Here is a 13183-nt window from a genome sequence, read left to right as displayed (position 1 = left end):
ATAGGAATAAGTGAGAGCTTCCCCAACTTTGATGTTGGCAATAGCATGGAAAACCAAAACTCAGAGCACCTCTCCCCTGAACCCGGTCGCCGCTTCCTACTTCCAAGGATTATTACACCAAAATCTCTGTGCATGGACACGCCGCAACCTCCAGAACCCGCCCTCTGTCTCTCTTCCACTTGGCTCCTCCTCCACATTCTCTCTCTCTCTCTCTCTCTCTCTCTCTCTCTCTCATATAAATATAGAAGTGTAGTGGTGGCACGTCTAGAGTAGCAATTGAATGTGGGCGTCGCAGAGAATCATCAATGCTCCCGCTCTCATTCCTCCCCTCTCGTCTTCGTCTTCCTCAACCTTCGTTTCCGGAGCCTTCCTCTTCCTCCGTTCCTCCTTTCCTTCATCCTCCCATCCTCGCTTTCTCTCTCCCCTTCCATCTCTCTCTCCCATTTTCCCATTCCGCCATGCCTTACAACCAGGTACCAATTTTTGTTTTAATTTAATTTAAATTTTCCATTTTTACGCTGTTTTGTATAGTTTGGCGATCGTTTTCTGTGTTTCATTGGAGCTCGTTTACGTTGAATGTGATTTTAAATTGGTTGATGGCTGTTTCGGTTCGTTGATCGTCGTCTGAGTGATTTTCTTAGCCGAAACGTTTGGTTGGGAATCGATTAATTGCTATTTTGTTAATTCAATTTTAGTTTAAATTTGGATTTTGAACCGTGTTGTTATGCAATGCACCCCATTTGAAATTGTTTGAAGATTTTTCTAATTATTGTTGCGGACGATGATCCATTTGCTTTGCTTTTTTTTTTTTCGCTAGAGATGATCATTTGCTTATTATGGTTAAATTGGATGAATTTAGCTTTGTAATTCCGTCTGATATTTCGGGACTGTGATTATTTGTGTGCGAGATCAGTTTCAGCGAAAACTTGGTTGGTTGGCCCGTATGCATATTATTTAGTTTTGTGTAGGAGTATGGTTGATGTATGTAGGCATGTGCTATATCTTAATGTGGTTGTGGTTGTGATTTAGAAGTAGCTATGGCATTGCTTCGGATAGTCAAGAGCCTCACGGCCTTCATAAGTTGTGTTGAACACTGTAATTGTGTTTACTTTAGTTGAACTTTGCCTGGCTTAGTTGTGTGATTGAGATGTTTGGTTTACTTTGCAGCGAAGGGGTGGGCGTGGAGAACAAAAGTGGACACAAAAGCAAAAGACTGATGGCTCATCAGCGTCGACAGGGGATTCTTCAGCCGCTGTCACTAACAGAGTTGGTGAGTTGAGTCTTAGTGGAGGCAATGGGCAGACCAATGCTTCAGTTAAACCCATACAGTTTGGGAAGGTCCAATCAGCAAATCAGGGTCCAGTACAAGGTCGGAAAGGAACTTGGATGCCTAAGTCGTATGGGACAGTGGATGGAGCTAAAGCAGCAGAAGTTGAAGCACCCGTTGATAAAAGTTCAGATGGAACCCAGAGAAATGGAGCTGGACAAGCGGCATTTCAAAAAACCAGTGTTAGTTTAAGTCAGTTGTTCAATGGTAATCTGTTGGAAAATTTTACTGTGGACAACTCCACGTATGCTGAAGTGCAAATACGAGCTACTTTCTATCCCAAATTTGAAAATGAGAAGACAGATGGGGAGGTATATTTTTGTCTTCATGCGTTTCCAATTTTAAATTTATTCATCCATTTGTGTTTCCTGTGGAGGAATTACCAACCTCAATAACGCTATGCGGATTTTTGTCTCCAACAATTAGCATGTGCTTGTGTTCACTGGATTATGTTATATAGCCAATGAAAACAAACAGAAATGTGCTCATATTTTATAGAATAGTGATGTGAATAAATTGATACTTGCCTTTATGTAATCATGAGATTCTCTATTTCTTCTTGGATCTTATCAATGGTTGTCTCGTTAATATTTCTTTATTCAGATTAGGACAAGGATGATAGAGATTGTATCTAACGGCTTGGCTACCTTGGAGGTAAGGATGTTTTATGAGCTATTGAATTGCTTTCTTTCTGCAGAGACATTCTGTCTGTTGGCTTTCATGTTAGCAATCACTCTTACTTCTCATAAGTTTTGGGGAGCCTCCGGTTGCATTTTCTGGTTTATTCAATTTTGATGTTATTTTACTAAATTAATCTTCATCTGAAGAATTTATTGACAATGAACCTTTTTGCAGGTTTCACTTAAACACTCGGGATCTCTTTTTATGTACGCTGGTAACAAGGGTGGAGCATATGCCAAAAACAGCTTTGGGAATATGTATGCACGAGACAACCATTTCTTCCCATCCTTTTCATATTATTTTAATTGTTTAATTCAATCAATGAATGAAGAGATCAATGGAGTCATTCATGTTTTCGTGGTTTGCTGAATATTCTATTTCTATTACAGATATACGGCTGTAGGTGTATTTGTTCTTGGACGGATGTTTCGGGAGGCATGGGGACGTGAAGCACCAAAAATTCAAGCAGAGTTTAATGATTTTCTTGAGGTGCTATTCACATGAGAAACCTGAACATAAAGAAAACTAATCTTCATTAACAGCTATCGAATTCTTCCTTTCTGTGCTTGTTTAGTTAAATCTAATGTTGATTGTGAAAGTTCTTAAAAAAAAATTGTTCTCGAGATAGGTTAACTATTCTGATCAAAATATTGGTTTTTAGCTGAATTTAGATTTCTGCCTTTTCTGATTTTATTTATTTAATAACTTAGTCAGCAGTGATTATGCTTGAACAACTCTTCTTACTCCTTCCCCTAATTTTTCTGTTGGTCAATCTTCCAGAGGAATCGTATGTGCATATCAATGGAACTCGTAACTGCTGTTCTGGGAGACCATGGACAACGCCCAAAAGAAGATTTTGGTACTGAGTTATTTATATTATAATAATTTTCCTGTGGATTTTGTTAGAATACTTTGTAAAGTCAGATGCATAGAGTTACTTGAATTTCCAATGCATCATATAATTTTAATTATATCAAAGTCTGAGTTTAAACTTCTTTCTTTTTTAGGAGAATTTGTTGTTTATAGTTTCTTGAATTTCCAGAATAAGGAACCATGATTGTAGTGATTGCACTTGTCATCAATGAATTGGTAGTGTGACCTTTGCTATTTGATTCAAGTGATGGGTAAGCCTTTTCCCAACATTTGTAAAAATATTTTCAAGCTTATGTGATTTTTTTTTTTATTAAACAGCTGTAGTGACGGCAGTCACAGATTTGGGCAATGGAAAGCCAAAGTTCTACTCAACCCCTGAGATAATTGCATTCTGTAGAAAATGGCGCCTACCAACAAATCATGTATGGCTGTTCTCAACAAGGTGATAACCAATAATTCCATTTTACATGAATAGTTATGGTCTTGGCTCTTATGTTTTAAATATAGTACTCTTCGGGTGTTTCAAAGGGCAGTTGCGTTAAGACAGTTGATTTGTTATAGTTATTGCAATATTATTTTTAATGAAGTCCTGATTAATCTCTTTCTTTGTGTATAACTAAAGGAAATCAGTGACATCATTTTTTGCTGCCTTTGATGCTCTGTGCGAAGAAGGAACTGCAACACCTGTATGCATGGCTCTTGATGAAGTTGCAGATATATCTATACCAGGTAAACTCTTCAGCGAATTTGCTTTGATTTTGATTCCCTTTTCTAGTGATTCGTGTTAGCTTATCTCTCCATAAGTATTGCCTGTTAAACAACCTTTGTAGGATAAGGGGAACAATGAAGACCGAAGTTATAGAATCGAAAGCATTGTGTTTATAGTATATTACAACACAAGCTTTTACAGTCACTTGAAAAGGAGGATTTGGAAAAAAGTTATTTGGAACATGGATACTGTTGCTAAATTTAGAATAAAATGGGTATTGATGATTGTGCACCTGAAAGGTGAACATGTTAACTAGATTCTCCATTTTCCTTTGTTGTTTGTTTTGTGTTACCCTCAGCTGCACACTGGTTTCAAGAGTTATTTGTGATGTTTGGAACTCAATTGTAATTCTGTTTTCAGGTTCAAAAGATCATGTTAAGGAGCAGGGTGAAATCTTAGAGGGCATTGTTGCTCGTATTGTAAGCCAGGAGAGCCCAAAACATATGGAAAAAGTCTTGATAGATTTCCCTCCTCCACCAATGGATGGAGGTATGATGTTTCCCTCTTTCGTCTATTTGTTTTGGGGCATTATAGTTCACTTCAAGCTGGAGTTTTTTTGCGGGTGTGTTGTTGTTCTCCCGATTCAGCTGCAACCTTCACTCTTAAAACTTATTAAACTATTTTCTCTCTTTCCCTTTTTGGTTCCTAAATGAAATTTTCTGCTAACAAAAAGTAAAATGATTGGTTGAAATTGTTGTTGCATGTTAATTTGTTTCCGCTTATCTCCCAAATATATTCCTTAACATTTAGTCATGCAAACAAAGTTTTGCTTTGGCTGATCCCATAAGTTCATACTTGCATCCGTTCAAAAAGTTCTTCCTACTACCCTCTTGAAGATAATTTTGTGGACATATGAGAATGCTAGTCAATTTTTAAGTTTTCTTTTCATTGTTTAGAACATTACTGGGTTTATTGAGTATTGACAAAAAGAAAAAAGAACATTACTGAGTTTGCTTTATGTTTCAGCGGGTCTTGATTTGGGACCAAGCGCAAGAGATATTTGTGCTGCAAATAGGTCAAGCGAAAAGCAGGTGATGGTTAATTCTTTGGATATGAGATTTCTTGTGCTTTGGCTTCATCCACAATATTGGAATGTGGATACAATAATTTTTAACTTATTTTTCTGAAATCCTCATGCAGCAAATAAAAGCGCTTCTTGAGGGTGTTGGCTCCTCTTTTTGCCCTGACAAATTGGACTGGCTTGGAATTGGAGCTGGTGACGACTATTCCAGAAACGCAGATAAATCTGCGGTATCAAAACTTTTGCAATCTCATCCTGCGGATTTTTCTACCACCAAATTGCAGGTCATTTTAGTTTTCATTTCAATCTATTTTCTTAAAACAATAGCGTCCACAAAGTTTTACAGATGAAATCCAATCAATGTACTTCGACCATAAAGAAAATTGTATATCCAGTCAATCTTAAATGCATGCATCGCTTTGTCTACATATTCTTTTAATGGTTTAGTACATACAATCCACCGTGAAGTGTTAGTTTTGATCTACAATTATCCCCTCAGTATATAATATTCTATTTATTGAATCAGGAAATGATTCGTTTAATGAAAGAAAAGCGTTTTCCTGCTGCCTTTAAATGTTACCATGACTACCACAAAGTTGATTCCATATCAAGTGACAACCTTTTCTATAAAATGGTCATCCATGTCCATAGTGACTCCGCATTTAGGCGTTACCAGAAAGAGATGAGGTATTTTTCAAATTCACTCTCTAATCTCTAGACTTTGGTTTATATTTTTATTCTTCTTACTTTATTTTTTTACATGTCTCGGATTCATTGAGTATACATTTTGGTGCATTTCAGGTTGAAGCCAGGATTGTGGCCTTTATATCGAGGTAGAAAAAAAACCTTGCTGAGTGAAAAAAGTCACACTTATAACCAGTTAATTGTTATTTTTGTACTTGCCAATGGACATGTTTTTTAGATTATCTACTCAATAATGGTCATTGAAAGTATGCACGTTGGACATAGGGTTTTTGGCTCTTATTTTGGTTAGCCTTGCAATGATTTTATTTTTTATTTTTTATTTTTTTGGTGTTAAACTTTTATTTTGGTACAAGTGAAGCAGAATGGTTAGACTGAAGGTCGCGAAACAATCTCTCATTGCTTTTTTCTTAACTTTAAACCCCCATAACATTTTGTGAACCTTTCTATAATGCGTCTTTTAATGAATGATGTAAGCATATATCATGTCTTAGAAGAATAGGTTTGCCTTTTTTTGTGTTGCTTTCTTGAGTTGTTTATTCAGTACTGATACACTTATATTATGTAGGTTTTTTTGTTGACATTAATTTATTCAAGGCAAGCAAGGAGAGAGCTGCTGAGATTGCAAAAGGTAAAAGCAGCATTGTGGAAGATGGCAACAGTGGTATGCCTGGAAAATATGGACTGGCTGATGAGGATGCTAACTTAATGATAAAACTGAAATTTCTCACATACAAGGTATGTAGTCCCATCTTAATAGAAAAGTATGTATTTCGTTAAATTCCCTCAAGGAAGCAAAAATAGTATGGTGATCGTTCTCTTTTGCGTGTCAAATTTTATTTGAAGAATACTTCACCATATAAGGCTGATAAATAGACCTTTCTTTTGTTTGAAAATGGCGATGAATGTGGTACATTACAATAATAGTAGCTATTTCAAAATTATATCCTCTGAATTAGCAAGGTTAAATTGAATGGATAGCCGCTAAAATATTTTACTGACAATAATGAATTCTTATTGAAATTCTGTATGGCAAGTGAATCAACTTAGTGCTGCAACTAGTGTGTTCTTTATGGGAAGGGACTATTAAAGTGAAGGAAAATACTAGTAGGGCAGCTATGTTTATATATACTATATGGTGGATGTAAAGTATAAAAAGGAAAATGGAAGTGGCAGAAACGGACTGCTGAATTGAAGTACCAATGTCTACTGGATCTTATAACTCACTGTTTTTTGCATGCTGTTTTGTTTTCCAATTGTTTCCTCATTTCCTTCGTTGGTTTTAGAAAAATTCCGAAAAACAACTGCTTCACCATTCTTTCCAGACTGAAATAGATAGAAGGTTAGGTAGCTTGGGTACTTTTTAGTGGTGGAGAGGAACTGATGCATTGTGTTGTGGGGGAGAGTATGAATAATTTGTTCACTCATTTCCTAACAACTTAAGCTTTCCAACAGTTATCATATTGGTGCTACATCTCTTGATTTCTTCATTTCCTCTATGAGCATTGTACTTATAAATTCGATTTAATTTTGATGTAATGTGGACCGTTCAATGTTGGAATCATCATACAAGGGTTCAAAAATTAAATGTTGATTGAGCCCATCTTTCACTGCAGCTGCGAACCTTTTTGATTCGCAATGGTTTGTCAATTCTTTTTAAAGAAGGTCCAGCTGCGTACAAGACCTATTACGAGAGGTGAGGTTCTGAGCTTATCTTACATGTTATGTCTGCAACTTCTAATGAGGCATCTGGGGGATGAGGTACCTTACATTGTCATTCTCAAGTCTCCTCTTTAGTCTCTAATACTTATTTAGTATCTCAGTAAGTGGAAACTAGCCTGCTGGATGCACAGTTTTGGACGGCTGGGACAAATGGTCCAAATTCTGTCATTGATTTTTAGTATTCGAAACACCTTCTTGAAGCTTCCTGTCCATAAGAGATACATGTCGCTTTTTATTTATATGGTATATCCTCAGCCTAATATTATTGGAAATCCATCACTGACAACCTGACCGACTATGAACTTTCTTTTTTTACTTACGCACGGCAACGAACGCTCTTTCTAGACCTCTGGAATAAAATCTTCATCTGTTCCACTCCAAACCCACTTCTTCCTTCCTGATAGGTTTCCATTGGTGTAATTTCTCGGAGTATATTTTAGGCACTAGGCACCATTATTTATCACACGTATATTAAGATGTTACATAAGTGTTTTTTTTGTTGGAAAGATGTTACTTAAGTGGAACTGCATTTTGTTAACCTAATGGATTACAGGAGCAATATGATGCTATAAACTAGGGTCGTGGGTTCTTTATTGCAATGAAAGAGAACCCATAGTGCTTTTATGATTCTTTAGCATGCTAGTTCAACAGAATCTTGTTTTATTAACCATTAATCCTTTGCCTCTGTCATTATAGGCAAATGAAAATATGGAATACTTCAGAACCAAAGAAGAGGGAACTCAGAAAGATGCTTGATGAATGGTGATTTGTGTAACATTTCTGTTATTTTCTTTGTGTATGACTTTTGTGTTTATCTCTGCTTAACCGGTAGAATTTGTTCCTTCATGTTCAGGGCTGTGTACATACGAAGGAAATGTGGAAACAAACCGCTTTCATCATCAGTTTACCTCAGTGAGGCTGAGCCTTTTCTTGAACAGTATGCAAAACGCAGTCCACTGAATCAGGCTGTCATTGGATCTGCTGGAAACTTTGTAAGGGCTGAAGATTTCGTGGCCATTGTTGAGGGAGGAAGAGATGAAGAGGGTGATCTTGAGAGGGAGCAGGAGGTTGTACCATCAAGCCCCATTGCCTCAGGCAGGGACACTATCCCAAAGGTTGAGGGTCTGATTGTATTCTTTCCTGGTAAGAATTGTGTCAAATTGATGGAGTTTTGGAACATTGAAAAGTTCTTATGAATAAAATATACAACATTTAAAAGATAATTCTCTCTGTACAGACTACTTATACATCGTGCAACTTTTTCGTTACTTGGGAAGCCAATGTCTTCCATCGTTCAACTTCAACATTTGGATATTTCCCTTTCGATAGTTCTTTGGCAGTGTGCTCTTATGCATTTGAATATCTCTTGATGGGTGTTTGCTATTCTATTTAGACATGGGTGTTTATAACTGTTTTGACATTGAATATGATTGGGTTCTTATATTTTTATTTATTCCCTCTTTTGTTATGGTTTATGGGAGTCAAACAATACGTTCTATGCCTTTCCTGATGTTTCTTTCTTGGCTTGGAATTTTCAGGACTACCGGGTTCAGCTAAGTCAGCATTATGCAAGGAACTACTTAAAGCCCCAGGAGGAATGGGAGACAATCGACCAATTCAAAGCCTGATGGGTGATCTCATCAAAGGTAATTATGTTGTAAAAAAACTGTTGTCAATTAGCACCCAGAAAAATAACTCTTTTAACACACACACACTTCAAATTAACATGTTTTAACGTTGGAGGTTTCTAGCATTTTCTTAATCATGCCCTCGTAATATAGGTATCCTTCTTCATCCTGCTAACCTGTGTTTGTATGTTTCTATATATGAATCTGATCAGATCATCCCAGTCATATCATAGATATCATTGACCATGGTGCTGACCATTGTTTTTATTTGTCTCTTTGTATGAATCATGTATTATGCTATTGCTGCAAAAATTTTGAAGCCGGCTTGAATGAAAGTCATACCACATTTTCAGTCAAAATATTCGCATGGTGACTGATAGTTCAAACTTCTAAGATTTGTCCATTACAATAGCAAAACTTATGAATGTATGCAAAGGATTGACCTGTGAAATATGATTGAGATTCATGAGAAGTTCAAAATATCTCGAATTTGAGGACTTCTTCTTATTATTGTTCATAGCTTTATTACATCTGCTTTGAGTGTTGTCCCACTTTGGGAAAGTGAAGCCTTGCATGGTAGTTCAAAAGATATTGGTCCTCTCCTCCAACTGCCAATTGGTTTGGGTTGGATACTCATACTATATAAACATTGGAAGTTAAAAATACTGGAATTAACAGGATTCTTCTCATAATACTGTTCATACCTTTATTTAGAAATTTCTTTATCCTTCAGAATAGATCCATTGGTATCCTATTGTCAGGATGCTTAATGAATTAGTACGTCGAAAGATTATTGGAGGACTTATAATATTAAGATTACTTGTTTATTGTCTATAAACAGGAAGATATTGGCAGAAGGTTGCTGATGAGTGCAAGAAAAAACCACATTCAATAATGCTTGCAGACAAGAATGCACCAAATGAAGAAGTATGGAGACAGGTAATTTTCTTTTGGGATTCACTTCAAGGATTGTTCTACAATCTGTTCATGAGAACCCAGAAGTTGCGTTCCATGTAGTCCGTGTGGAGACTGACCGTAGCCCTAGGTCCTAACCAAAACTTGTATTGTTTAGTGCTAGTTACTTTCTATAGGACTAATAAGCAAAAGTGAATTGCTTATAAATCCCTAAATGGGGTGATGTCCCGGGTTAACATCCGAAAATGGTAACCTAAAAGAACTAAAACGGATGTCTCTTGAGTCAGGACCAACAAGATCGATGGCTACTCAATTGATAGGAATCATAAAACAAAAAAATTCTCTTGATATTAATGATTTTTTTTTTATAAATTAAAAAAAAAATCTAAAAGGCTTTTCTGTTTTCTATTTATTAATTATCAAACAGAAACTGATTTGTACTCATCATAATTACAGTATCATTTTCTCTCCTGTCTTTTGCAGATTGAACACATGTGCCACAGCACTAGGGCCTCTGCAGTTCCAGTTGTGCCCGATTCTGAAGGTTCTGTTGCTCCTGAGGCTGTTGTTTGTTGCGTTCTAGTTCACTTTGTTCACTACTGTAGTTAAAGATGAATGGAATGTACTTTAGTAGTTTAGGAAATGATGCTGCGGTCATTGGATATGCTTTTACATTATGATCTTTTAATGTGCAGGAACCGATTCAAATGCGTTTTCTCTTGATGCATTAGCGATTTTCATGTTTCGGGTGCTTCAACGTGCTAATCATCCAGTATGCATTTCATTCTCTCATTTTCTTTTTCTTTGTAGATCTGAGACACGTATACTTATTTACTTATTTGCATACTTACATGCTCGCAATTTCTGAAGGGAAACCTTGACAAGGAATCTCCAAATGCTGGCTATGTGCTGCTAATGTTCTATCACCTTTACGATGGCAAGGCATGATTTACATACTCTGGTCCATGCTCTATTGATGCACCTGACTTTATTTCATTTTATCTGAATTTGTTATTGTCTAAATTTTTCAGAGTCGCCAAGAGTTTGATGGGGAATTAGTAGAACGTTTTGGCTCACTTGTCAAGATTCCACTGCTGAAGTCTGATAGGTAGATTCTGCTTTCTTGTCTTTTCGGAAAGAAAAAGGACCCGATACCTCTCATATTGGTTGTTTTCTATAATGCTTTCTTTTATATGATAATGATAATTATCAGGGGAAAACTGTTCATAATACATCAATCATGCACCAGATAAGGTGGGTTTTTTCTCTTTCTAGGAGTACTCTTTGCATGGTGAGCGCATAGTAGTTAATGTATAGATTAAGTGAAATTCTCAGTTCATTTGAGTAAATTTATAACAAAAAACATTTAGTGATATATATATATATATATATGTTTTCCTTTTATTTACTAATGAATTAAAAGATTGTGCTCGCTTGCTTAATAAGAGTTTGAACACTGTGAATAAAGGAAAAGATAATCCAATTTAATTGTGTGGTTGATTCCACAACATATGAAAAGCATAGGATTAGGTAGATGATTTGTTTGTGTAAGACATGAAGCTTATATCTTTCCTCTCTAGCCTTTGCAATACACTAATTTCGTGGGACTTAATTTTGATGCCCAGGAATCCATTACCTGATGCGGTGAAGAATATTCTGGAGGAGGGTATAAATCTATACAAGCTTCACACTGCCAAACATGGAAGGTTAGCCTTTTATCGACGAGTATATCATGAAGTTAGATTTTAGCGCAATGGAGATACTTCTTTCCTTTTCATTTGTGTTTCCTGCTTAATTGAAATTTCAATGAAACTAAGCTTTTAGCTGTTTCCATGCACAGTACCATTTTCTATAGTAGCATAACACTTTGAATTTTCATAGTCAATGTTTAACCGCTGTTCTGGCCTCCTTTATGTGGGAAACCTTACCTCCTTTCTTGTAAACCTGTTCTCAGATTGGAATCAACCAAGGGAACCTATGCAAAGGAGTGGGCTAAATGGGAGAAACAGTTGCGGGATGTTTTATTTGGCAATGCAGAGTATCTTAATTCTGTTCAGGTCATTGTGTAATTCTTTTTTACCTTCCAAGCTGTTGATTCCACATCGTCCAGTTCTATTATATTCACGATCTCTGGAATTTACTTGATGAACCATTAACTTTTTCAGATCACTAAATTAAATTTTTGTGCAATCTTTATGTCCTCAGGTTCCTTTTGCGTCTGCTGTTAAGGAAGTGTCAGAACAGCTGAAAAAAGTCGCAAAAGGTGAGTACAAAACTCCAGATACTGGGAAGAAGAAGTTCGGGGCCATTGTCTTTGCTGCTGTTAGCCTGCCTGTTCAGGAAGTCAGTGGTCTGCTTGATAGTGTAAGTTAATGCTTGCTTTCAGTTATTCTTCCAAGTCGCATCACTTATCTAGTGAGAATATGTTGATTTTTTGTTTCGTGCAGTTGGCTGCGAAACACAGTGAAGCTGAAGCTTTCCTCAAAGACAAGCATTTGGATAAACTTAACAAGGCTCATGTTACTCTTGCACACAAGAGAAGTCATGGTGTTACCGCTGTGGCTGGTTATGGAACCTTTCTCCACAAAACAGTCCCTGTGGATATAACTAAGCTTTTCTTCTCGGATAAAATGGCTGCATTTGAAGCCAGCCTTGGGTCTGTCGAAGGCGAAAGAGTAGTGTCTAAAAATGAGTGGCCGCATGTCACCTTATGGACTGCAGAAGGGGTTCCGGCCAAGGATGCCAACAACTTACCCCAACTGCATTCGGAGGGGAAGGCTACCTGCATTGCAATTGACGCACCTGCCACCATTGATGGCACGCTGGAATTTTTCTGAGATTCGATCGGCCAGGCCAGATTGAGCTCCGCATACGAGTCAGTGTAATTTCCTTTGATGATGCGGGTGTTCAATGAAGAGAGAACTTAACTGCTTAAGTGAAGGTGAAGATTGCGTATGCCACGAGGAAAAGGAAATTTTGCTGAGTTGATTTTTCAGAGGTTTATATATATATAAACAAGGCAATTACAATTTTAAAATTTTGGAGTTTGGTTAAGCTTTTCCCAATTAAGGGGTGCTTAGCCGCGGTCACATCCCTCGTATCTATCTGCACGACGCGGGCTGATTGTGTAGCTGCAATTCCAACCCCTCGATGGCGATTCGGCTGTGGTAGAAACTGTAAGCAAAGTCCAATGCTGTTTAAGGGAAATGATTTCGACGCAACCTACTTCTTCTCTTGCAAAACTTGTTTATTTATGTTCCTTGATTCTTCGTTTTATTCAGAAACCTAAGAGCGTGCAAAAATCACTTTGATAAAGTTTGGTTTTCATTCAAAGGAAAACATTTGCGATGGCTCTTAGCCAGTTTGATAAGTTGTTTTCGTAGCACGCCAATGTTATACGCCTGAACTAGCTTTCCGTAATTCCCAAGTATTCGCTTGTTCCGCAGCCAGTGTAGGTAAGATGGTCACAGCCTCACCGTCGACGACGGTAGCACCATTCTTGAAGCATGCCGTCTTGATTTTCACTCTGAACCACACATTCAAAA

At 37.1% G+C, this 13183-nt stretch overlaps 1 protein-coding gene across 1 annotated transcript; it reads left to right on the top strand.

Moving 5' to 3' along the window:
• Positions 1–12863, top strand: LOC137716255 (tRNA ligase 1-like). The gene is made up of 27 exons (XM_088691359.1): positions 1–473; positions 1168–1638; positions 1931–1981; positions 2183–2265; positions 2398–2497; positions 2789–2867; positions 3200–3323; positions 3504–3610; positions 4011–4139; positions 4617–4681; positions 4791–4955; positions 5198–5358; positions 5473–5504; positions 5942–6111; positions 6990–7069; positions 7792–7857; positions 7949–8238; positions 8634–8741; positions 9565–9662; positions 10122–10182; positions 10334–10410; positions 10509–10580; positions 10670–10746; positions 11264–11344; positions 11593–11695; positions 11844–12002; positions 12086–12863. The coding sequence occupies exons 1-27, from the start codon at positions 306–308 to the stop codon at positions 12473–12475; spliced, it is 3567 nt and encodes a 1188-aa protein (XP_088547485.1). The 5' UTR covers positions 1–305; the 3' UTR covers positions 12476–12863.
• Positions 12864–13183: the final 320 nt, after the last annotated feature.

This window comes from Pyrus communis, chromosome 3 (assembly GCF_041283825.1).
Source record: "Pyrus communis isolate YQ-2024b chromosome 3, ASM4128382v1, whole genome shotgun sequence".
Classification (NCBI taxonomy): Eukaryota; Viridiplantae; Streptophyta; class Magnoliopsida; order Rosales; family Rosaceae; genus Pyrus; species Pyrus communis.
This window is presented reverse-complemented; position numbering and strand designations above follow the sequence as displayed.